This window comes from Staurois parvus, unplaced genomic scaffold, assembly GCF_062004578.1.
Source record: "Staurois parvus isolate SC_StPar_1 unplaced genomic scaffold, SC_StPar_1.0 ptg000122l, whole genome shotgun sequence".
NCBI lineage: Eukaryota > Metazoa > Chordata > Amphibia > Anura > Ranidae > Staurois > Staurois parvus.
Window position 1 is genome coordinate 7,533,625 of NW_028317918.1, and position 27,154 is coordinate 7,560,778.

Genomic DNA, 27,154 nt, shown 5'->3' on the forward strand with positions numbered 1-27,154 from the left:
AGACAGCACAGCTGCTGCAGCTGTGCTCTCTGTCACTGTTTGCCGCCGATCGCCGGGACATAGCTGGTAAGGAGTGGCTGTGACCCGGCGACTGACATCTGCGGCGGTGATCCGCGGGACAGATAGGGCGGCGGCGCGCCTCGCGCGCGCCCCCTATTTGTTTAAAAAACACACGTTTTAAAACGTGGTTTTGCCTGCGAGTGCCGCCTGCCGCTGTATATGTACAGTGGCTGGGCGGCATGTAGTTAATGCACAAAAACACAATATATTGCCGAATTGTTTGATAACATACAAAAGATGTTACGCTGAGTAAATAGATACGAAACATGACATGCTAAAATTGTGCATGCCCGTGCAATGGCAACAAAGTCCATACATTTTTATTATCAATAGGCGATGCTTTAAAAGCCTTTACAGGTCACCAATTTATATTTACACAAGAGGTCTAGTGCTAGAATTTCTGCCCTCGATCTGCCGTTCGCGGCAATAACTCACATGCATGGTGCAACCGCTGTTTACATACCGGCACGGGACAAACGCTTGCGCACACAGGTGCGCATGTGCAGGTGGGCAAGGATGCTTTTTTTCTAGTTATTTTAATTTTTTTATTATTTTTACAAGGTCCCTTTCATTTTTAATGCTAATCACAAGGAATGCAAATATCCCCTATAACTTCAATGGGCATTGTCATATATTTGTTTTTGAGAAATCTGGGGTCTATCAGACTCTAGATATCTGCTCCTCTGCCCTTACATTATCTAATCTCACCAAGATCAGTGTAATAAGATGATTCTAATCTCTGATCAGCTCTATGGTCAGCCAGCGGAACTGCCGGCTGCATTCTCGGATTCCCCTGTGGAACAGGAGAGCCCATGAAACTGTGGAAGGCAGCAGAAGGGGGGGAGGGGGATGTCCCTTCCCATTGCTCATAAAAACAATTGAGCAGCTAATTGGCCACTAGGATTGTTTTTACATGAAATCTGACTGCCAGCTGAGAAAAAAACGGTACCAGAATGATGCCTGTAGCTGCAGGCATCATCCCAGTATAACCACTCAAAGTCCAGTGATGTACCAGTACATTGCTGGTCCATGTTAGGCATATATGTAACAGCAGAGAACACGGACATATGATGAATTGGCTCTGTGGAGCAATATGACCGCAATTCATTATTTTTTATAATGCCCATGATGAGGGTTAGGCCCAAAAAAGTTTTAAATTTAGAAACCGTAATAGGTTTCCATGCGAATTGGAATTGCAAGAGCTGAATTTGGGTGGGCGGCGATGTATTGTGCTTATAAATTGCTTTGGCCCACAATCAATTGATACAAATATTCTGTGAAAAACAGCGAAAGGGCTAAACACTAGTGCTGGTAGCAAATGGGGCCAATCCTGCTAACACTGCATTTTTGGGGACACTATACAAAGGAGGCACTAGTATAGTTCTGTTCATGATCAATATCTTGATCCGTGAATCCTATACTAGTAATGGGGGTGATCAACAACCTATAGAGTGCGTGCGATAGTGTGCGGGCAATCTAACGCTAGCTGACCTGGGCTGGGAGGGGCACTTACTGACCCTGACGTTGTCTGATGTCGCTAGTGGCAGTAATACAGTGATCAGTGAAAAATTCTATATACTTATACTGTACTAATGGCACTGGCTGGGTTAATAGGGGAAATCAAAGGGTTAAATGTGCTTATCTAACGTGTGTGTAAAATGTAGTGCTTTTACTCGATGCCGTGTTCTCTTCTCTCCCTGGACCGATGGGTGGGGAGGGCAGCGGGGGGGAGCAGGTGCGTTCACACCCCAAAATAGGAAGTGACGCAAGATTATGTCGCTTTGCCAAGAGCTGCTGCTCGCCAGCAAAATGCAGGTAAGCGGTTGGCAAGATGTTAGAAAAAAAAACTCTTAAAAATCTTTTTTTTTTAAATTCTCAATATGGTATTTTTTTTGTTTTAACACTTTTTGATCAGGGATTATTTTTTTTTTTACACTTTGCTTTGCAGGAGTAATAAAGATCATTTCTCTTGCAATGCAAAGCTTGTAACTGACATGCATGATTTAAGTTTGACAGCTCAGGATAGTGATCTGTGATTGGCTGGAGCTTTTCACATGGTACAGAGTGCTGTGATTGGCCCCATGTAACATGTGACAGCTGTGGGCCAATCACAGCTCACTAGGAAGAGATGCAGAGCTGTTATCAATGAGATTGATTCATAACAGCTTTGCTTACATTGCGATCGCCTAGTGATCACATGATCAGCGGGTCCCGTTCATCGGGATCTTCATTCCACTGGACACAGCAGTCGCGAGGAGGAAGTGCTGCACGCTTGAGCGAAGTACGGGTACGTCGCTTTGCCTGTAGCTGCTTCCCTGCCACAGTACATTGTGGGCCGGTGGGTGTGAAGTGGTGAAGCCCAGTGTGCATGGAGCCTAAATGTAAAACACCAATTGTATTTCTATTTAAAGTGATTGCAAAGTTATATATTTTTTAAAATAACAAATAAGTCATACATATTTGCTCTGTGCAATGGTTTTGCACAGCGTGAACCCAAACCTCCTCTTCTGGGGTCCCCTGTCGGTGGTGTTTGCTCCTCCTTTTCTTTGTTTGCTCCCATAGCAAAGCGCTTGCTAAGGGTGCAGACGTGCAAGGTCAATTCCAAACTAGGTTGTGTGCATCTATAGACACTCGGCCATGCCTCATAGGATTTGATTGACAGCAGCAGAAGCCAATGGCAGTACCGCTTCTCTCTGGCATAGTGCTAGATTGAGATCGGGCTCAAGTTAGTATTTACAGGGGTTTGGGGGAGCTGAACATCAAAGGGTTTTTACGTTAATGTAGAGAATGCATTGAGGTAAAACCTTAAAGTGGTTTTAAACCCTTACATGTACCCAGTAAAGTGGCTAGCCTCAGGTGATACACAGAGATGAAACAAATCATCCTACATAGGTTGTAAATGCTTATCTGCAGTCTTCTCTCCTCCATATCCATTCAATGTTCACAATGTATACAGTCTGTCTGACAGTTAAAACAAACAAAAAAAAAGGGACAAATAGCTAAAATTACACTCTGCAGAGCTCAATGAGGAGAGTTCTGAGAGCTGATTGGAGGGAAGAGGCATACCTCCCCTCCACACAGCAACAGAGCTCAAGCTGTTAATCTGCTGGAGGTCCCTCCCCTGTCACCTTTTTCTCTTGGTGTCAGGAAAACTTGTCAGAAGTGGTTCAAGCTGATAGCAAATGAACGAAACAGCAGACAGAAATGACAGTGCTCTTAATTGAGACACACTATAGAGGGATATGCTTTGTTCATATTTCATGTCTGAGGTTTACAACCACTATAAGGATTGTCAAGTGGGGCTGACTGTTTGCAGTGTCAAATGATATGAAAAGTCCAAATGTGCCTGGGACCTCAAGACCATGTTATTTTGGACTAGGCTTTATAGTACATGATTGCAGAAAAGTAGCAATTTTATCATGGCCAGAATTCTTTTTTTACTAAATATAACACTATGAATTAAAAATACTGGCATGCACTACCAAGGTGTGAAGTTTAATGACAGCTCTGCTATATTAAAGTTTCACTGACCTATGCAAAAATGATTAATTCAGGCTTGTAAAAATCTGTAAAGAGGGAAACTAGCAGCTAATTGTGATCTGCTGCTGTGCACAGGTGCTGACACTTGACATGTTAATATTACCACACTTTGCAAATCCTAGTCTGTTACTGGCACTATGACCTCTGCATGGTTTGGGGACCAAATGTATAAAGTGTATTGGCTAGCAAAAAATGTAGAGTTCCATTAAAATGTGACTTTGAGGTCAAACCTCCACACTAAACACTTTCAAAATACATTAAATAAATCGTAGGGAAAAATAACTATGAATACATTTAAAGCTAATCTCCAAAGCTGCCCTCCCCCCCATCCTTTTTTTATAGTCAATAGATGTCCTCAGTCTTTCGGATGTATAACAGCCAGCTTCATTAAACCTAATTTCTATGAACCTAAGTTGTCAAGGACCAGTACCCATATTTGACCGGACAGTGAAGGAGAAAAAGCACAGTAGTGAGCTCATCTCTCTCTCATTCTGTTTTCTCCTAGCAGCATGCTCCTTGAGTTGTTTTTTCCTCTCTGAGCTCTGCTGCACAGGGACTGCAAAAGTCAAATTTAGGTACTGCTTGCATTAAAAAAGTACATTTTATGATATATTAATGATTACAGAGCTCCATTACACAAACATTATTGTACTGCAGCTTACCAATTCTTAGGTGTGATGGCTGCATTACTTTTCTTTTTTAGGCTTTCTTTTTTCAACTGGAAATATAGCCAGTAAGTCTGTTGTTTTTCAACAGAACAAGCGGTCTTGCACATGTAGTAGTTAGAGGGTTGAGACAAACAATTTAACGTTATCAGGGTGCTTACAATGATCAGCTTCTATGTATGTAAAACCTTTATTCCAAAATGAAAAAACTGTGCTCTAACTGCTCAAAAAAGTGTTAGCAGGAGTTTGGTTTAAATTCGTTAGTGTATCTAAATTGGCTAGTGCATCTAACACTCCCCTCCCCCCCCGAATGTAAATGCTGCTGTCCAAAGGTGTCTCTGTTGCAACTTCATCCTGAGTGTAGGCACTCAAATACCTGGCCAGCTTACCAGGTGATAACAGGAAAAAAGCCTAAAAAAAAGGAGAAAACTAATGCACCTACCTATATCTAGATAATAGTAGGCTGCAATATATTTTATTTTTTGTTTTGAGTTTACAAAGGCTTTAATATGTGTCTTTTATACAGTGGGGAAATAATTATTTGATCCCCTGCAGATTTTGTAAGTTTGCCCAGTTACAAAGTAATGAATGGTCTATAATTTTTATGTTAGATGTATTTTAAATGATAGAAACAGAATATCAACCAAAAATCCACCAAAAACACATAACCAATGTTATAAACTGAGTTGCAGTTCAGTGAGTAAAATAAGTATTTGATCCCCAAGCAAAACATGACTTAGTGCTTGGTGGAGAAACCCTTGCTGGCAATCACAGAGGTAAGACATTTCTTGTAGTTGGTTAACAGATTTACACACATATCAGGAGGGATGTTGGTCCACTATTCTTTACAGATCTTCTCTAAATCCTTAAGATTTCTTGGCTGTTGCTTGGCAACTCAAAGTTTCAGTTCCCTCCATACATTTTCTATAGGATTAAGGTCTGGTGACTGGCTAAGCCACTCCATGACCTTAGTGTGTTTCTTCTTGAGCCACTCATTTGTTACCTTAGCGGTATGTTTTGGGTCATTGTCATGCTGGAAGACACATCCACCACCCATCTTCAGTGTTCTGGCTGAGGGAAGAAAGTTCTCATCCAAGATTTTACAATACATGGCCCTGTCCATTGGCGCCTCAATGCGGCAAAGTCGGTATGTACCTTTAGCAGAGAAACATCCCCAAAGCATAATGTTTTCAACTCCGTGCTTGACTGCAGAGATGGTGTTCTAAGGGTCGTAGCCAGAATTTTTCTTCCTACGAACACAGCGAGTCGAGTTAATGCCAAAGAGCTCAATTATGCTCTCATCTGACCACAGCACTTTCTCCCAATCCTTCTCTGAATAATGTAGATGCTCATTGGCACACTTCAAAGGAGCTTGTACATGTGCCTTCTTGAGGAGGGGGACCTTATTATTATTATTACACAGTATTTATATAGCGCCAAAAAGTTTGCTCAGTGCTGTACAATATAGTGGGGGACAGTACATGAGACAATACAGTAACAAAGCAATATACAAGAGGTTCGAGGGCCCTGCTCTTTCAAGCTTACAATCTAGGAGGGAGGGGATAGTGGTACAGGAGGAAGTGGCTGTGGGGGATGGAGTGGTGGGAGGAGTAGAGGAGATCGGCTGTTAGATGAGGGTGTGGTAGGCTTCCCTGAAGAGATGGGTTTCAGGGTGCGCCTAAAGGTGAGGAGGGTAGGTGACAGTCTGATAGATTGGGGTAGTGAGTTCCAGAGGATGGGGGAAGTCCTGAAGAAGTCCTGCAGTCGGGCGTGGGAGGAGGAGACCAGGGAGCTAGAAAGTAGGAGGTCTTATGAGGAGCGAAGAGTACGGATTGTGTGGTATTTGGGTATCAAGTCGGTAAGGTAGTTTGGGGCAGTGTTATGAATGTCTTTGTACGTCAATGTTAGTATTCTGAATTGAATGCGTTGGGCAATCGGAAGCCAATGGAGGGAATGACAGAGGGGGGTTGCAGCTGCGGAGCGGTTGGTAAGGTGGATGAGTCCGACTGCTGAGTTCAGGATAGACTGAAGCGGGGATAGTCTGTGATGAGGTAGGCCGGTGAGGAGGGAGTTGCAGTAGTCAAGTCGTGAGATAATAAGGGAGTGAATGAGTTGTTTAGTAGTGTCTGGGGTTCGGAACGTACATATTTTGGAGATGTTGCGGAGGTGGAGCCTGCATGAGTTTGCCAGCGATTGGACATGGGGTTGGAAGGACAGATTTGAGTCTAGAGTGACACCTAGGACTTTGGCTTGCGGGGTGGGACTGATGGTGGCGTTGTTGGTCGTGATGGAGAGGGGGGGGAGCTCGGTTTAGGAAAGGTTTAATTTGAGGAAGTGGAGTGACATCCAGTCTGATATGTCATTCAGTAGGCAGGTGATTCGGGTGGAGACTGAAGGGGTGAGGCGAGGGGTAGAGAGGTAGATTTGCGTGTCATCGGCGTAGAGGTGGTGGTTGAAGTCGTGGGAGCGTATCAGTTGGCCAAGGGAGGAGGTGTAGATGGAGAAGAGGAGGGGCCCGAGGACAGATCCTTGGGGGACCCCAACAGAGAAGGGGAGGGTGGCAGCGTTATAGGTAGTGCTGAAGGAGCGTTGAAATAGATAGGAGGAGAGCCAGGAGAGAGCGATGTCTCTGATGCCAAGGGAGTATAGTTTATTAAGGAGGAGGGGGTGGTCAACTGTGTCGAAGGTCACGGAGAGGTCGAGGAGTAGGAGGACTGAGTAGTGGCCATTAGCTTTCGCGGTTAGCAGGTCATTAGTGATTTTGAGTAGGGCGGTTTAGGTGGAGTGTAGGGGACGAAAGCCAGACTGTAGTGGATTGAGGAGGTTGTTGTCATTGAGGTGGGAGCTTAGGCGATTGTAGACTAAGCGCTCGAGGAGTTTGGATGAAAATGGCAGCAGGGAGATGAGTCTAAGTTTGCTCAGGTCGGTGGGGTCCAGGGAGGGTTTTTTGAGTATGGGAGTGATGTGCGCGTGCTTTAGGGGGAGGGGAATGCGCCAGTAGAGAGGGTGAGATTTAAGAAGTGGGTGAGGGAGCGTAGGATGGAGGAGGAGGGAGACCGGAGGAGTTATGTGGGGACAGGGTCAAGGGGGCAAGTGGTGAGGCAGGCTTCTGAGAAGACCTTAGGGTCCTCTTCAGTGGTAGCAAGGCTGAAGGAGTGGAGTTAAATATACAAAAGATAAATAGTGAGCGCTCTCATAAATGTCAGCAGCTAGAACACTTTAGGCAACCATAATGCCTCAAATACAAACAATCAGTTTCAAAACAATAGAGTGCAGCGCTTAAAAAAGATGAAAAGTCAATAAGGTGATAGTACAATATCCACAGTGGTAAACTGTAGATACACGAATTCCCACGGCCTCCACTCTGTCAGAATAACAGAAATGCGCACTCACCGGAAACGCATGGGTTATGCGCATGTGTGATCATGCATCACAAGCAATAGGTACATCAGAAGCCAGGCATCTCCCTCACGGTAGGTCATCACAGACTCCTAAGATAGGTCCGGGGGTCCCCTTAAGGTCAGCCAGGTACTTCAGAAAAAAACCTCGTCTCAGGATGGCAAAGTGCTTTTTCGATCTCTCTCCTCAGACTTGCGGCCGGAGGGCGGGGCTAACTGACCTGTACTCCTCCTAGGAGGAGTACAGGTCAGTTAGCCCCGCCCTCCGGCCGCAAGTCTGAGGAGAGAGATCGAAAAAGCACTTTGCCATCCTGAGACGAGGTTTTTTTCTGAAGTACCTGGCTGACCTTAAGGGGACCCCCGGACCTATCTTAGGAGTCTGTGATGACCTACCGTGAGGGAGATGCCTGGCTTCTGATGTACCTATTGCTTGTGATGCATGATCACACATGCGCATAACCCATGCGTTTCCGGTGAGTGCGCATTTCTGTTATTCTGACAGAGTGGAGGCCGTGGGAATTCGTGTATCTACAGTTTACCACTGTGGATATTGTACTATCACCTTATTGACTTTTCATCTTTTTTAAGCGCTGCACTCTATTGTTTTGAAACTGAAGGAGTGGAGTGTTGGGGAGGTTTTAGTGTGCAGGATGTTAGGCGTGGTGGGGGTCAGGGCGGTTGCGAGGTCAGAGGAGGGGAGAGTTGAGGGGGTTATCGTGGGAGGGAGGCTAGGTGGGGAGGTAGATTGAGCATTGGCGATGTCTTTACGGATTGCGTCGATCTTGGTTTGGAAGTGGTTGGCAATCTCCTGGGCGGTGAGTGAGGTACTGGGTGGAGGTGTGGGGGGGGGGGGGGGGGGAGTAGGGAGTTGAAATTGGAGAAGAGCCGGCGAGGACAGGTGGAGAGGGCATTGATGAGGGTTATGAAGTAGGCTTGTTTGGCGGCATGGAGGGAGGAGGTGTAGGTGAGGAAGGCGGATTTGTAAATGGTGAACGCTTGAGGGGATCTGGTTTTGCGCCATAATCGCTCCAGCACGCAACTGCGTCGTTTAAGATTTTTGGTGTGGTCGTTCTGCCAGGGTTGAAGCGGTAGGGGTCTAATGCTGCATGTGGTTAGGGGTGTTAAGGAGTTTAAGGCAGCTGACAGCGAGTTGTTATACACAGTATTGGCCAGGTCAGGGCAGAACAGTGGAAGAATACTGTCGTAAAGACAGTCAGCTGCAGAGTGGAGAGGGGCCGGGTTCAGGTTGCGGAGGTTACGGCTGGTGATGGTTTGACGTTTGGGGGGGGGGGGGTGTTTGAGGACGGGGAGACGGAGAATGTAATGAGGTTGTGGTCAGAGAGAGGGAAAAGGGTGTTTGTGAGGTTGTGGGGGGTAATCCATGGCGGCTTATTGTGTTACCAATGGTTTGTTTGGCGACTGTGGTCCCAGCTGCCTTGAGATCATTCACAAGCTCCTCCCACGTAGTACTGGGCTGATCCCTCACTTTTCTCATTATCATCATTACCCCATGAGGTGAACTCTTGCATGGAGCTCCAGACCGAGGGCGATTTATGGTTATTTTGTATTTCTTCCATTTGCCAATAATCGCTCCAACAGTTGTCTCCTTCTCACCAAGCTTCTTGCTGATGGTCTTGCAGCCCATTCCAGCCTTGTACAGGTCTAAAATGTTGTCCCTGATGTCCTTTGACAGTTCTCTGGTCTTTCCCACAGCTGTGGGGTTTGAATGGAAGAACAAGATTCTGTGGAGAGGTGTCTTTTATACACATAACGAGCTGTCATTAGTAGCATCTTCTTAAATCGACAGGGCTAATCTGTGTACCACATGAGCCAGTCTGTGGGAGCCAGAATTATTGTTGGTTGGTTGGTTGGGGATCAAATATTCATTTTACTCACTGAACTGCAACTCATTTGCTTCATGTGGTTTTTTTTTCTGGATTTTTGGTTGATATTCTGTCACTATCATTTAAAATACACCTATGATAAAAATGATAGACCCTTCATGGGCAAACTTACAAAACCTGCAGGGGATCAAATAATTATTTTCCCCACTGTAGGTGCCTAGAAGTGAGATTTGCAATATTTTAGGAAATATTTGGAAAACTATACTTGAAAGTGTACCTCTAGGCAAAACCTTTTCTTTCAGTTTTGGAAAGAGTGGGGAAGGTGTCGATCCCCGCATTGCTGCCCTTAAAGTGGAACTTTAGTCAGAAAATTCAGTCTTGCTAGATCACTTCAGGCTGGCCCTTTTGCAGGTATAGCTATGTAAAACATTAAAAAATAAGTGCCTATACTGTTTAAAATCCAGTTATACACTGTCACCCTGCTCTGCACATGTTCAGTTGCTCACCATTTTTAGGTACTCTGCTGAATTTCTAGAGGCCAATCAGCTGACAGTCTAAAGATTAATGTGGAACTAAACGCAGTGTCGGATCGGAGAAGTTGTGTCATGTGGTAGTAGCGCTGCGGAGTCTTCCCGGGGATCGTCCTCGCTTTCAGGACAAGTAGCGCTAGCGATCTCCGCCCACAAGGTTTCTATGAATGAGTGAACTACATCTACCGTCATCCATTGCCGCTAAACAGCTTGTAGTTCTGAATGAACTCTGAGGGCGCTGGTGTCCCTCTTACTCATCTCTGGGAGGTTTGTAATTGTCCTTCTTCAGGAATACTAAAGAAGCTGATTTATATAAACTCATTATTGCAGATCTTATCCGGGGAGAGTATTACTGTACTGCATGGAGGCTTGGAATGAGGAGCATTCATTTCATTGAGGGGAGCCTGTGAGGAATCTGCCCCTATCAGGAGTGGTGTGATCCTTTGAGCGTGCTGACCCTGTAGGGTCGAGTTAATGAGGTGAGGGGCCACTCAGGTCACTGGAGGATTGGCCACAGATTATACACAGTCACTTGCATGAAAATTGAATGGAAGCACTTTCATCAGATTATATATAGTGTATATATATGCACTGTTTGCGGACTGTTTTGGAAGTTTATATTATTTTTTAAGTCACTGTTGCATTTTTTGTGAATCACCATTTGAGTATTTATCACTTGCACTTGCTATATTCCCTTAGTGGAAAGTCACGTGTTGCACAATTTTGTGTGCTATCCCCCTCTTTGAGTGTTTGTAAGGGGATTGTGTGTGTCACTACACTGTTTATTATTTTATATGTATTGTATATTTATTTAGCGCTACACTTTTTTGTATTAATTAGTCATTTCACTTTAAAGGTAATAAGGTCAGTGTCAGCAGCTTCTAGGGTTAGGGCTCTATTTCAAGTGCAGGAGGATTTTTTCTTTAATCCAGCTCTATTGACATCCCCAGCCACCAATAGCGGCGTGGGTAGGGCGGTGCGTGTGCCCTCTACTTGGAAATGCAAATCACGTATATATACACGTGACTTTGCACAGCCATGTTGCCCTGTAGAAGTACTTCTGCTATAGTGCAAGTGGTTAAGATTAGCTGGCAATTCTCCCTCAGCCATATACAGAGGGTAGGACTGGTGCAAAGTGTCAGTGATGCTCAGCAGCCAATAAGACCTCAATTCAGTTTTCTAGTACTAATCGAGGGGTCTATTTATAAATGTTTTCTCACAACCTTCACACAACATTACCCAGGACTGACAACTTTTCCAGCTGAATCCAATTAGAAAAATATACAAATTTTTGGTGAATGTTTTGTGAATCTTGTGTAAAAACATTTATAAATATACTCCTAAAACGGTTAATAAAACAGTAAAATTATTTTTAACACATACATTCCAATGATTAGGGCTTTTATTGAAGAGTAAACCTGTATAAAAAATGTGCACAGACTATAGCTTTATTTTACGAAATCACAAGATAGAGCCTACACTTTTCAAGACATTTTCCATATGTTGAATGCACAGCTGAAAAAGTAAAATTAGTCAACATGTGGCCTTATCTCAAAATGATGTACAATTCCCCGTAGGACAGTAATCTACATAGTCATCTCAGAAAGCTTTTACAGCACTTGGCTTTTTTAAGCTATAATTGATAGTAAAATGGGTTTGCTCACTTCAGTTCCAGTTGTTTTATTTTCTTTTGTACTGCACGCAAGCTTATCTGGAGGTCATCTTTACAGCGTTCTGCATTGAGACATCGCTGTTGTAGTTCCTCTAGCTTCCTGTAATCTGTCTCATTCACCCGGCCTTCTTGATACACCTGCAACAAGAGATTGGATGGTGTTGACACTAGATCACCATGAGGGATTGAAATGTATTTTCTGGATATGAGACAAGTCAAAAAGCCAAAGACACAAAAGTATACCCTGCACACAAGTAAACAGATGGTACAGAAAAGCTTAGACTTGGTAAACAACAAAACTGTACATATACAAAAACTAAGAAATGGTTTAAAGAAATTTGTTTTTTTTTTTTTTGTAAATGATGTCATTGATTTTAAACAGCATATATATATATATACATATATTTCATGGCTTTTGTTCACAAACCATACAGCACAGCACAAAAACTTACAATCTAACTTCCCTAAACCAGATACACATACAACCCCCAGACAGGCTCTAAAGGCAGTAGTCAAGTAAACTTCCATTATGGTTTTCCATTGTTGAAAAAAATAAAACACATGAGGGGATTAAATCCCTCACTGATCACACGTTTCTGGCAGTAACATCCCCTTCAAACAACTTGTGCCTTATTCTGGAAAGCTTTGAAACAGGTTTGTTAAAGTGATTATAAAGTATATAATTTATTTATTTTTTAATAACAAACATCTTATACTTACCTGCTCTGTGCAATAGAATAGCACAGAGTGGCCCCGATTCCCCTCTGGGTGTCCCCTGCTGGTGCTCCTGGCTCCTCCTCTTCTCGTTGTGCCACTATAGGAAGCTGCTTACTATTGTGGCATACCTGCAGGCTTGATGCAAAGCTGCGCTGCCTATGTCCATAAACACAAACAGCGTGGCTTGGCCCTGCCCCCAGCTCTCTCCTCACAGGATTTGACTTACAGCAGCAAAGCCTGTGAGAGTGAGGAGAACTGCTACAGACGGGCACAGCGCTGGATTGAGTGCGGGCTCAAGTATTTTTTTTACTTAAATGCATTACCTCAAAAATGTTTGGGCTTTATAACCACTTTAAAGTTTCTAAAACATGGAGTAGATTCAGTTAGTTTTTTTTTTTTTTAAGTTTTTTAACAGTTGCGTTTATTTAATTCGTACAAAAGTAAAACAGGTCAAGGTACATAAGAACATATAAGCTCATGGCAGTCAGTAGAAATACAATACATCTGAGATTCCAATGCTAAAGTTCATACATAGTCAAATGGACATCCAGAGTCAGAGCGAAAGAAACATACATGTTACACTGTAGATGGCCATCACCCACCAAATAAGAGTTAGAAAAGAGATCCAAGGGCATGAGCTGGAGCGGAAAAGAAAACAGTGGATAAAATAAAAAAAAATAAAAAAGGGGGGGGGAGGGAGAAAGGGGGAAGAGGAGGGAAAGGAAAAAAGGGGGAGGGAAGAGGAGAGGAGAGAAGGAAAAAGGGGGTCAAAAAGGAAATGCAAATCATAAACATAAACAATAGCCAATCAGCAAACAATACAAACTGGAAATACCCGCAAGAGAAAAAAAACGGAATTTTATACCATAAGGCCCTGTGCCTCCACCCACCCAGCCCATGTTCTATCAAACTTCGCTGGACAGTTACGACTCATATAAGTAAGTTTATACAATGGGAGCGCACCGTTGATTGCCGATTTCCAACCCAAGACTGACGGCGGGGCAGACTGCATCCATCTCAACAAACGTTCTATTCTAGCATAATAGAGAGCACAGAAGAACAATTTATTATGCTTAGACATCTCTACAAGGTCCAGGAGACCCATCAACATAATAATCGGATCCATGGGAATAGACACTTTACTAACAGCATTAATAGTATCTAGCACCCTGGCCCAAAAGGGAAGAAGCTTGGAACATTCCCAAAACATATGGTGAAACGTGCCCACTGCATATCACATCAAGGACATGTTGCTGATCTATCAGGATATATTGCAGCCAATCGCCACAGGGTGTAATATACTCTATGGATATATTTCAGCTGTATTAAGTGGTCCCTGGCAGAGATCATGGTAGGGAGGCCCTGCAAAAGACAATCCTCCGAATCATCCTCTGACAGAGATGAGAGGTCTGTGTGCCATTTATCATAAAGCAACTACAATCTAGGGGTAGATAGGGGTAGCAACAGAGAATGGAGAGAGGACAACTGTTTAGGCAAGTCCTCCATTAACAATACGTTTTCTAAAGGGTCAGTCTGAATGGTAGGTGGAGACGGAAATTGAGCGGCCACCGCATGCTGCAATTGTAAAAAACGGAAAAACATCCGGTTAGGCAGGCCATGATTGCGTTTGAGTTCATCAAAGGGAAGCAGGACACCACCAGGCATAATATGGTGCAATGTTTTAATGTCATACCGAGCCCACACCACAGGATCCGGTATCGTGTGCAAATGAGGGAGGGCAGGGTTGCAATGTGTGAGGGAAACAGGAGCCACTTGCACCAAAATGAATTCTAGCCCGACTCCACAACCTCAGGGTCATCAGCATGGGAAAAGTAATGGCCGAATTGGATTCTGGACCTCTATAAATTAGGTTACAAAGTTCTGCATACGAGCCCAATATTGCTGCCTCCAGGATCGCTGCAGCATTATCCCTAGGCCAGGAGAGCCGCCACTGCACTGTGACCAGAACAGCTGCCCAGTAATATAAAAGCAGCTTAGGAAGTGAGAGGCCGCCATGATTAATAGGTAGGTGCAGAGTAGATTGGGAAAGTCTTGGGGTCCTTCCAGCCCAAATAAACGCAGAGACGACACTATCTACGTAACGGAAAAGGGATTGCGGGATCTGCACCAGTGTATGCCGAAAAAATAGATAAACTTAGGTAGAAATATAATTTTAAAAAGATTAACCCGGCCTATGGCACTGATAGGAAGGGAAGACCAAGTAGTACATTTAGTCTGCAGCTGTCGCAGGAGGGGATGAAGATTGTCCGCTAGGTACTTTGTCAAGTCCTGCTGCACCGTTACACCCAAGTATTTCAACTGAGAGACCGATCTAATAGGGGTGAAGGAAATATTAGGCAGGGGCCCCGGCGCAAGAGGAAACAGCATTGATGTCTCCCAATGAATGCATATTCTGGAGTATCTTCCAAAGCAATCAATAAGACTCAGTGCCTCTCTAAGAGACAGTTTACAGTCCCTCAAATACAAGAGAGTGTCGTCCGCATACCGGGAAACCATATCCTCCCAGTCGCCCACTCGTAGGTCATGTAAGGAATTGGAACAGCGGATCACGCAAGCCAAAGGCTCAATCACCAGGGCAAACAAGCCTGGAGAAAGCAGACAGCCCTTCCGAGTACCCCTGTGGAGAGCAAACGGGGGTGAAATGATATTATTAGTAAGTACTCTCTTAAGTGGCGCATTGTACAGGCATCTGATCCAAGCAATGAAGTTAGGGTCAAATCCGAAGCGGCGCAGCGTTTCCCATAAATACTCCCACTCAACCGAGTCAAAGGCCTTCTCAGCATCCAGGGACAGCACCACCCCTGGGTCATCACTGTCGCGAACCGCAGAAATATGGGTGAACAGTCTTCGTATGTTAGTATCAGTACCATTCCCTGGCATAAAACCCGTTTGGTCATGGTGTAACACCATAGAGATAACCGAACACAGTCTCCTAGCAAGCACCTTAGCGACTACTTTCACATCAGTGTTCAACAGGGAGATCAGCCGATAGGAGGAGCAGTGAATCAGGCTTCAAAATCACCACAATCACTGCTTGAAGCGTGTCAGAGGGCAGGGTTCCTGTCTGAAGTAGTGTGTTAAAAAGTGTTTGAAAATGGGGAGCCATTTGCTCAATGTATGTTTTATAGAATTCAATGGGAAAGCCATCCGTGCCCAGCGTTTTGCCAGATTGGAGAGCGCCAATCGCCTGCTGGATCTCCTCCAAGGAAATCGGTACCTCCAACTGCTCCCTCTGGACCGAAGAGAGAGACGGCAGGTCAACATGATCCAAATAGCAAACTCCTGTGGCGTGAAGGTAGCCTTGGAGGAATATAAACTTGCATAATAGTCGGCAAAATGCCGGTTGATTGAGATCGGATCAAGGATCCTGGAACCATCTTCAGCCTGTATTAGTGCAATATTGGATAGGGCAGATTGTTCTCTAGCCAACGAAGCTAGTAGGAGGCCTGCTTTATCTCTCTGTTCAAAAATACACTGTTTTTGATGGAGTATCGCCTTCCTGGAGGCCTCTGTGCATAACAATAAAGCGTCCCTGGTAGTTAGTTGTAAGTCATGGTGAGTAACAGGATCCGGATTGAGCACATAATTGGATTCAGCTTCCTGCACCCTCCACCAAGTCCACTTCCTCCCGCCATCTAACCTGCAGCCCCCCTATCAGGGACTGATACTGGCTCCTATGAGTAGCCTTACAATCCTCCCAGGTAGTAGTAGGTGCAGCAGTATTCTCATTAGAGTCCCAATAATGCTCCAATGCCTTTCCTATAGGGGGTTCTACAACAGGATCAGTGATCCAATACTGAGATAACCTCCAGACTTTTCCCCCCGGGGCATCAGTAATACTTAACCTAAGAAGGAGTGGAGCATGGTCAGAAATCCCTCATGGAAGGATGGAAATCTCCGGAACCCTCGCTAAAACTGCAGGTGTAACATAACAAAGATCAATTCTAGACATAGTTCTGTGCAATGCTGAGTTACAGGTATAGGTCCTGGTCCCAGGATTTTTCCACTGCCATACATCCGTGAACTGCTAAAGCTCCGCCCACTTAGCCAACCCCAGTATCCAGTACCCTACGGCTCATCAGATGGGTTTCTTGCAAAATACAAATATGTGAAGAATAGGATTTGAGAAACTGGAAGACCAAGGAGCTCTTAACAGGAGAGTTGAGGCCCCGCACGTTCCAGGAGATACATTTCAAATCAAGTGGCGCCATAAAATAAATACTGGAGAACTAATTTGTGACCACTCAGGCTGGACATCAGGAAGAAAACATAAAACTGTAAATTAGACATCAGGAGGATCAGAAAATTAGCTTGAAACCATGTACAGACTGAAGCACAGAAAAAAACAAGTGGACCTTGCAACATAGAAAAAGGATGAAAAACACCCAAAAAAACAAACAAATCATAACCCCTCCCCCCCCCCCCAAAACTGGGAGAGTCATATTTCCCTGAACAAAAACAGGCAACAGGCCACAGGGATGTCCGTGGAGTGAGGACATAGAGCAAGTTAGAGCCCACATATCGAAGAGAAGCCCCCTTACAGGTAATGGGGCATATCACTCAGCCATCGCCGAGGGCACTAACTAACTTAAATTATAACTGGTGAAAACAGATAATCCGGGAATCCCAACTGAACTGATATTCGAGCAGAGGTAGCAAAACGACAAATCTTGCAGTGGTGCAACAAGATCAGCGCTGTGGTCATAGGGTTTCCAACCAGGATGCTGCCTCCTCAGGCACAGTGAAGAAGCGCCTGGATTCACCATCCTGAACTCTGAGCTTCGCAAGGAACAGCATGCCATAGGTAAGGCATTTTGCACGTAGTTGGGCCTTAACAGCATCAAAGGATCGATGTTGTTGTTGGGTATCCACCGAGTACTCAGGAAAAAACATCAACTTCTGTTTGTCATAGAGCAGTTCCCCCTGGGCCCTAGCCGCCCTTAGTGCCTGATCTCGATCACGGTAATTAAATAGCTTAAAAATAAAGGTGCGGGGCGGCGAGTCAGGTGGTCCCGACTGCCGGCATTCGATGGGCCCTCTCAACCACAAAGAAGCTGGAATAGGTAGCTCGAGGCAGCAAGGAGATTCTCTGTAAACCAAGGCGGATCGTCACATTCTGCTCCCTCAGGAAGACCCACCACCGGGAGATTGTTGCGCCTACTGAGGTTCTCCACATCCTCTGCTCTAGTCTCAAGGTATTTGACCTTAACCCGCAGTGTATACATCTCTGCCGAATTGTCATGAATAGTGTCCTCTGCATCGCTGACCTGCTGTTCGACCGCTATCACTCGACTCCGGAACGTGTCAAGATCTCCCCGGATCAGCCCCACATCAGTCTGTAGATGTTTTATTTTTATGGGGAGCACCGCCTGACAATTAGTGATCGCCGTCAGGAGAGAATTAAAGTCTGCAGGTGCAACAGGTGGATTGGGCTCCTGGGACGGGTATGCGGCCATGGTGACCCTGCTTTAACCCCGGAGCAGCTTATGTAGTTTTGGTTCTTCTGCCAGCGGTTGAAGGCTTTCCTTTAGTCATCCCCAATATTCATTCACAGCGGCAGAGAAAATGGTTACTATAAAAATTGGCGTGGAATACAGGTATTTGTCCCCCACAAATAACTGAAGACATATAAACCAGGCTGAAGCTGTGGCAGGATTTGGAGCCCCACACGCAGAGACAGATGCCACAGATATCACAGGTGGCCCAGGTGTGGACCCCAGCCAGAGCTCAAGCCCAAACCAGGAGCCAAGCAGGGCACAGGGCTGCCAGGGCCCTGCAGAGTGTAACTTGACAATCTTCAGAGGGGGCAGCACAACAGCACTAATGTTCCCCCTCCAGACAGCAGCCACCCCCCACAGGCTCCTGGACAAGGCCGGACTGCTTCACCCCCAGGATGGGCACACAGTCTCCCCTGATTGTAGGCCCAGACAGGCCTCAGATACCCAGAGTGGGAGTTAGGGGCCAATGGAGGGTACCACCCTCCCCTAGACAGCAGCTCACCACACCAGGGTCCAGGCAGGGGGCAGCAGCACCCGGATGAGTCAAAGGCTGGATTCAGAACGCAAGGAGGCCGCGAACCTCCGTCACTTCGGAGGGGGGTCAAACCGACCCGTTTCCCCTCTCCAGGCAGCAGGACAGGTCCGCAGGGGTTTCTGCTGGTGTCAGGATCCCGCTACCCCCAGGATGGATGCGGATTATGGATCAGAGGTAGCAGAGCTCTCCCCCCTATGCGGCCGTTCCGGTCGCCATCTTGGACACCCCCCCATCCCCCCCATTCAGTTAGTCCGACGGACCTGTGCCGACGGACCTGTCCTCCTCATACTGCGCATGCGCATGTTGGTCCACGCATGCGAAGTCACAACCATGCTATACTGGCGTGCGTTCCACACACAGGATCTGCAGCTATAGAGAGAAGCACAAGATCTCCCTCTGCTGCTGATTATTCAATACTACGGATCCAATATTAGTGATCCAATACTATCCACCAGAGACATGGATTCTCCATCATTCGATCATGAAGTACATGCAGCTGCCTGGTAATACACATCACACAGCTTCTGGTTGAAGGTTTATGTGTGTATGTATATATATATATATATATATATATATATATATATATATATATATATATATATATATGCTTGTGTCACTGTATGGTCACCTATCCATTAAGACATCTATTGACTAATAATTTATTGTTATTTTTACATTATATGCTATATACTCATCCAGCATCATGACAAGCTCTTTGGATGAATTGTCCATTTGATACATCGTTCACTAATGAATCATGTAATAATAATAACTATTTATTATTTTTCATCATGTATTATCTATCATCATCATTTCCATTGCTGTTATCTCTTAGTTGATATATTGCATGCATACTAAGTGGTTTATGCAAAATGTGGTTTTATATATTATATATTTTATGTTTTTTTATATTATTTCTCTCTGATGGCATTACAAATAGCTATTGTCTGTTGACGATACCTTGGCCCCTCCTACTAACCTGAGACTGCCCAACCCAGAGGGGAGGGCCTATGTTCAGTCCAGGAGTATACATAGGAGAGAGCACTCACAGTTCAGTTAGCTCTGATGAAGAAGGGACCCCCTTCGAAACGCGTCAGCTATACTGAACACCCATTCCCTTGATGGGACTCACGCTATCTTCAAGTCCCTGTGAGGACTTACATGCCTGATTTCATTCGCTGTTTGTGAGTATATTTTTTACAATTAATACATTTTGGTTACTGAGGTAATGCGCAAGGTTGGTGCGCTTCATGTTTTCATTTCATTCTGCAGTCATAAAGAATTACAGCCAGCTTAAAGTTTAGGAAACTGGTGGCAATTAAGATCAACTCTAAGCTCACATACAGTGAGATGCTAGTGGTCAGAGTGCATCATGTGTGTGCTGGAATGTTGTGATAGCTTCCCGTACAGGGCTTGTGAGTTGCTTGAATGGCAGCTGTCATTAGTATCCTAGCAACCAGTAAGTTATCCCTGGCCCCATGCAGCTGCCAGCCAGGAGATTATCATGGAATTATCAAAATATGACTATGGCCATATTTGGACCATAACAGGAATCTTCCAGCCAGCAGCTGAATGAGTTGGTGAACCCCACACACACACTGGTAGTAGTGGCAGTGAAATGCTATCCCCCCTCACACCTGTGGTTACGGGCAGTGAAATTTAATTCCACCCCACCCCTTGCATTGTTGGTCAGTGGGAGTGGGTGTTAACCCCCAACCTCATTGCTGAGCATGGCAGTTAAAAGATATCACCCCATAATCTTCCCCCACTTTGCTGGGCATGGCAGTGAAAGTTACCCTGCATTCACCCCCCCCCCCGAAACCCCCACATTGCTGGGCATGGCAGTGAAAGTTATTTGCCCCATATTCACCACCCACAGTGCTGGGCATGAAAATGAAAGCTACCCTCCACACTCCACCGCGCTTCACAATGCTGGGCGTTGCATTGAACGTTAACCCCCACATTGCTGGGCATGATAGTGAAAGTTACCCTGCCATAATCTCCTCCCACATTGCTGGACATGGCAGTTAAGGTTTAACCATTTCAATACCGGGCAATTTTACACCTTCCTGCCCAGGCCATTTTTCACGTTTCAGCGCTCTCACACTTTGTATGACAATTGCGCGGTCATACAACATTGTACCCAAACTAAAATTTTATCATTTTCTTCACACAACTAGAGCTTTCTTTTGGTCGTATTTAATCACTGCTGGGGTTTTTCTTTTTTGCGAAATTAACAAAAAAAGACCAAAAATTTTGAAAAAAAAAAAACACGTTTTTCTTTGTTTCTGTAATAAAAGTTTACAAATAAATAATTGTTCTTCATAAATTTAGGCCGAGATGTATTCTGCTACATGTCTTTGGTGAAAATAACCCAAATTAGGATGTATTATTTCGTTTGTAGGAAAGTTATAGAGTTCACAAACTATGGTATAGATCTGAATATTGATCAATCCTGAAGTACTGTCATCCAATCTAATTTCTTGAGGTCCAAGAATGTCAGAATAGTACAGATATCCCCCAAATGACCCCTTTTTGCAGAGTAGACAGTCCGACGTACTTCATAAGAGGAATGGCGAGTTTTTTTAAGTTGTATTTTTTTTGTCATAATTTTTCGGAAAATGAAAAAATTTAAAAAATAATTTTCACTATTTTTTTTTTTTACATACTGTCACCAGTGCAGTACAGCGTCATCATATAACTGGCATGGCGGTGAACAGGGACACTGACTGGTGACAGTATGAAAAAGAAAAAATATAATTTTTTTTTATTATTTTTAATTTCTTATTACATTTTTTTTTAAGTTTTTTAAGATTTTTTTTCATATTTTACTATGGCCAAAGTAGTACAATGTTACCATAGTAACATTGTACTACTTTGGGGAAGTGATCAGTATTTTTGTTTTTTTTTTTACACAATTTGCTTATAGCAAAGAATTACTTTGCTATAAGCAAGCATTAACCTGAATGAAATCGATTCATTCAGGTTTTTGTTTTTTTGGTTTTTTTTTGTGCTTAGCTGTGATTTGGCCACAGCTAATCACATGACATGTGACCTGCTGTGACCATTCACAGCTAGGCACTAGTACACAATGGATGGCATGAATGAAGCCATCCATTGTATACAACTGTCATGTGACCTGCTGTGATTGGTCACAGCAGGTCACATGGTACCGGAAACGGGGGCCGGTACTCAGATCTGTCATCGGCCGTGTCCGAGGTACACGGCCGGTGACAGATCGCGCCGCTGCACGGCTCTGGAACCGCGCGAACTGCGCATGTGCGGGAGCACGCAAAATGGCGTGCACCCGGAGAGCTGAAGCATGTTTGCGGCCGCCAAACGACTATAGGCTAATGGTTAAACCCCCACCCTTACCCGATCACACGCTCCCACACAGCTCTCTCTCCCCAGACAGACTTTACTTGTACTGTGGATGGAGAAAACCCCACTCACAGTACAGTCTCTCTTTCAGCGCTGGCACTGGAACATAAAGATCGTTCCAGTGCCCCGCACCCTGCTTCCACTCTGCTTTCTATATTGTGCCCAGTAGCCTGCAGACCACATGCAGGGAGCTGGCGGGCCACAAGTTGGGCACCAGGACTCTAGAACTTGGTCTTACCTTCTCCAGCTCTTCCTCTGCAGCTCGCTTCTCTCTTAAAAGACGTTCTATAAGGCTTTGCTTCTCACCACATTCCTATTCAACAAAAGGCACATTCCTATTTAACCAAATAATATACAATAGGTGCTAACATGTTTACAAACATATGAGTTTATTTAAAGTGAAGTTAACTATGCTATTCCACTTGCAATCCCATTTAAGCCCCCGGTCTCATTGGGTGCGACTTGGCATGCAATTTGCATGCCCTACGACTTGCAAATCGTATGCCAAGTCGCACCCTATTGTCCACTATTAGAGCGGTCATATCAGTACGGTTCCGACTTGGTTGGAGCCGCACCGATTTCTAGTACATGCACTACTTTTGGTGCAATTTGCATAGACATCTGTAAGTGGTATCTTACCGCATCCGAGTATGCAGTAGGATACCGCATAACATTTTTTAAAAAAAAGCTTGAATTCACTAAATTTTTAATTGCCGGCAATTAAAAAATAATTTTAAAAAACGGCGTGGGGTCCCCCCCTCCATCCCTACCAATCTCCCTACCCCCATGCCAAAATTTAAAAAAAAAAAAACGGTGTGGGGGTTCCCCCCAAAATCCATATCAGACCTTTATCCGGGCATGCAGCCTGGCAGGTCAGGAAATCTCCTAAACAAGGGCCTCTTCCCCACAACCCAGGGCTGTGGTTGTGAGAGTCTGTAGGTGGGGGGCTTATCGGAATCTGGAAGCCCCCTTTAGTAAGGGGGCCCCCAGATCCTCCCCCCCATGTGAATGAGTATGGGGTACGTGGTACCACTACCCATTCACAAAAAAAAAAAAAGTGTAGTGTGAAAAAAGACAGGAGATAGTTTTTGACAAGTCCTTTATTGAAAGAAGGAAAATAAAAGAATGTCCCCCGAAGTAGATCAAACGTCAATCACGATGCACGCTGGCGCCCTGCAAAAAATAAAAAAAGGCTCCGCTCCCGATGCTGGCTCCCAGCCGGGGACAAGGTGCTTTGGGGGGGGAGCCCTCTTGCCCGAAAGCACCCCCCCATGTTGAGGCATGTGGCTTGGTTTGGTTCAGGAGGGGAGGGTGCTTGCTCGTCCCCCCCTTTCCTGACCTGCTGGGCTGCATGCTCGGATAAGGGTCTGGTATGGATTTTGGGGGGGACCCCATGTCATTTTTTCTTTTTAATTTTGGCGTGGGGGTTCCCCTCAAAAACCATACCAGACCCAAAGGGCTTGGTATGGATGGAGGGGGGTCCCCATGCCATTTTTTTATTATTTTTTTAATTGCTGGCAATTCTTTCTTTTACATTTAGCTGTCAGTGGGGAACCCCGCTAACAGCTGAAACATTAACGCATGGTTTTTACTACTAAAATACCGCATGACTTGATAAAATAATTCATGCGGTATTTTAGTAGCATTTTTTAGTGAATTCAAACCTTTTTTTTTTTTAAATGCTATGTGGTATCCTACTGCATACTCGGAAGTGGTAAGATACCGCTTAGTGAATTGTGCCTTGCAAATCGAGTCTGAAATCGGCATTTCACCTGACTTTGAAATCGTGCGACTTACAGTGAAGTTGCACGATTTCAAAGTTGGGCTTGATGTGACCGGGGCCTAATAGTAGCTATGCATAAAGGCTGTTGTAAGATCTTTTTGCCCCCTCTCTCATATCACAGTTATCAACCAATCTCTTGAGAACAGCTGTGAAAACTCAGATTGGAAATCTGATATCTGGAGGTAAAGTCAATGTGCAGTTTTCTTGGATACAATGACATCATCCCTCCTTTCCTTATTGGCTGTAACAATTACATTTTTCTATTGGCTGAGGTCTAAGGTTTAAAATCTGGTAACCTTTGGTGAGTGCAAATTAGTGGCTATGGTATCTACTGCATGCTTGCTAGCCTTATGGAATCACTTAGAGTCTCCTGTCTGCTTACAAATTTTAACATGACTGCAGGATAACTTTAATATCATTTTCATATACTTTTGTTAATATCTGATAGCTTTGATATAACTTCTGCTGCATATTACCAACATTTATCATTGTTCCAAAAAACATGGACAGCTGCTGTTGCAGAAACAAAAGAGCTTATGACCGCAGCAGCTCAGTCTACCATGAGAAAATAAATGGCCTGGTTGCTATGGACATTATGTCCTAATTAGATCCTAAGAAGAAATTACTGTAGAAAAAAAAAAGATGTATTTGTAACTACTGTAACTCAAGAGTAAGTTGACACTAAGATTATGCATGATCCCTTGGTTAAAGTCAGAAGTAATGATTTTTGCCTGTGTTTTCGGGGATATTTTTATCCTAAGGGAATAGCTTCTTGAGAAGCTGCATGATGACGGAAATTATCTTGCAAGATTCTAAATGGCCTAACTCTATTCACACTATAGTAAATGAAAGGAAAAGGAAAACACTTTTATCCACAGATTTTAGTCATTTCTCAAATTATCCTTTAAGTGTTAAATGGTACTATTTGTGTTTAATGAGCACTAAGCAGTGCTGAATGATAAGGAGTCGTACTGACTATAGACCTATTTAGCTTGCCTTGAAAATATAGGATATCACATTTTAGACAAAACTATAACACAGAGAATCACTTTTAATTTAAATGAGTCATTTGCAAACTTGCAAGAACCTTTTTCAGCTGTATTAAAAAGAAAATCTATTGAAGTTATGCAAATGTATAACACATTAAAATTCAGCAATATGTCTAAGCCAATTTTTTTTAAAAATGTGACTTTTCTCAAATTGCAAATGTATACACATATTTTGTGTATGGCACATATACTGTACGTGTGTATGTTTTCCCATGTAAAAATACATGTATGGAGTGAAAAAGTAAAGAAATAATTGGCACACTCAACAAAACTCTACATACTGTTTGCAAAGCAGAGATGTCGTCAGTCAACCGCGAAATCTGTACATTGGAAAGTTTCCTGGCATTTTCGACCTGAAGCAAGAAAATGACATACATTGTACACCGATAAAGGACACAAGAGCTAAGAAATAAGCAAGGTGAGGTGATACAGACTGTGTAAATTATAGGCAGTGTGAGATGCTTATATATTTCAGAAGGGAACTATAGGCTTATTAAAATATGAAAGGTTCAGCCTAATGTAAATAACCTTATTCATATATGAATATTTAAAAAAATGTGTTTCTATGGATTTATTGACGTTATATTAATATTGGGGTTACCACATTTTTTCATTATATATGCAGTTTTATCTTCCTGCTTAGTGGTACTGCACCGTGGTTGTGGCGTGAGGATTATTTCACTGAAAGTCTGTCAGATAGGGTCTCTATAATTTAAGGCAGGGGTCCTCAAACTTTTTAAACAGGGGGCCAGTTCACTGTCACTCAGACCGTTGGAGGGCTGGACTATAGTTTAAAAAAAAAAAAACTAAGAACAAATGCGGACACAGTACAGGAGATGACCAGAGACTGCGGACATACAACGGCGGCGGGAATACTGGGCCGGCCGCTCCATAAGACGCACAGACATTTCCCCCCAAGTGTGTCTTATGGAGCGAAATAGTGCCCCATCATTGGTGTCAGTAGGAAGAATCGTGCCTCCTCATTAGTGTCAGTGGGAGGAATAGTGCCCCATCATTGGTGTCAGTGGGAAGAAACGTGCCCCATCATTGGTGTCAGAGGGAAGAAACGTGCCCCATCATTGGTGTCAGTGGGAGGAATAGTGCCCCATCATTGGTGTCAGTGGGAAGAAACGTGCCCCATCATTGGTGTCAGTGGGAGGAATAGTGCCCCATCATTGGTGTCAGTGGGAAGAATCGTGCCCCATCATTGGTGTCAGTGGGAGGAATAGTGCCCCATCATTGGTGTCAGTGGGAGGAATAGTGCCCCATCATTAGTGTCAGTGGGGGGCAGGAACAGTGCAGCATTGTTGGTGTCAGTGGGGGGAGGAATAGTGCCCCATCGTTAGTGTCAGTGTAGGGGGGGGGGGGAATAGTGTCCCGTCATTGGTGTCAGTGGGGGAAGGGGATAGTGTCCCAACATTGGTGGCAGTGGGAGGAATAGTGTCCTATCACTGGTGTCAGTGGGAGGAATAGTGTCCCATCAATAGTGTCAGTGGGAAGAATAGTGCCCCATCTTTGGTGTCAGTGGGAGGAATAGTACGTCATTGGTGTCAGTGGGGGGGAATAGTGCCCCGTCATTGGTGTCAGTGGGGGGGGATAGTGTCCCAACATTTGTGTCAGTGGGAGGAATAGTACCCCATCATTGGGGTCAGTGGGGGAAGGAATAGTGTTCCATCGGTGGTGTCAGTGGGGGGTGGAATAGTGCCCCATCGTTGGTGTCAGTGGGGGGGGAGGAATAGTGCCCCATCGTTGGTGTCAGTGGGGGGGAGGAATAGTGCCCCATCGTTGGTGTCAGTGGGGGGGAGGAATAGTGCCCCATCGTTGGTGTCAGTGGGGGGGAGGAATAGTGCCCCATCGTTGGTGTCAGTGGGGGGAGAAATAGTGCCCCATCGTTGGTGTCAGTGGAGGGAGGAATAGTGTCCCATCATTGGTGTCAGTGGGAGGAATAATGCCCCATCATTAGTATCAGTGACACCAATGATGGGGCACTATTCCTCCCACTGACACTTATCTTGCTGACCCCTGCTCCAGCATGGTGCTGCTGCAGCCAGCATACCTGGTTTCAGCAGCACCATCTGCACTTACCTGTCAGCTGTCCTTCACTCCGGCCTCTCCCTCACTCGATGTTCGCGGGGCCACTCGGCTCCACCTCCTCGCAGGTGATTGGCCGCCTGTGTGCCTTTCCGGAGCTAAAATTCTGGCGCCCAATCACTGGTGAGGAGGCGGAGCCGAGCGGCAGCGCGAACATCGAGTGAGGGAGTGGTCGGAGTGAATGAAGGAGCAACGCTTCCTGGACTGGATCATCGTGGGACTGGGACTGGAGCCAGGTAAGATATAGCAGCCCCCTGCCCGCCCCTGTACTTAGTTTAATGTCCCTTCCTCGTGGCAAATACGCCCCTGCCGGTGGGCCGGATAAATGGCCTTGGCGGGTCGCATGTGGCCCGCGGGCCGTAGTTTGAGG

At 44.8% G+C, this 27,154-nt stretch overlaps 1 protein-coding gene across 1 annotated transcript in view; it reads right to left on the reverse strand.

Moving 5' to 3' along the window:
- SCLT1 (sodium channel and clathrin linker 1) overlaps nt 1-27,154 on the reverse strand; it is a 295,900-nt gene that overhangs the window by 83,322 nt on the left and 185,424 nt on the right. The window contains exons 15-17 of the mRNA XM_089672201.1: nt 24,975-25,046; nt 22,100-22,174; nt 11,702-11,847 (exon numbers count right to left, since the gene is read on the reverse strand). Coding sequence (XP_089528327.1) covers nt 11,702-11,847; nt 22,100-22,174; nt 24,975-25,046 — 293 coding nt within the window. The remainder of the gene's footprint in view (nt 1-11,701; nt 11,848-22,099; nt 22,175-24,974; nt 25,047-27,154) is intronic.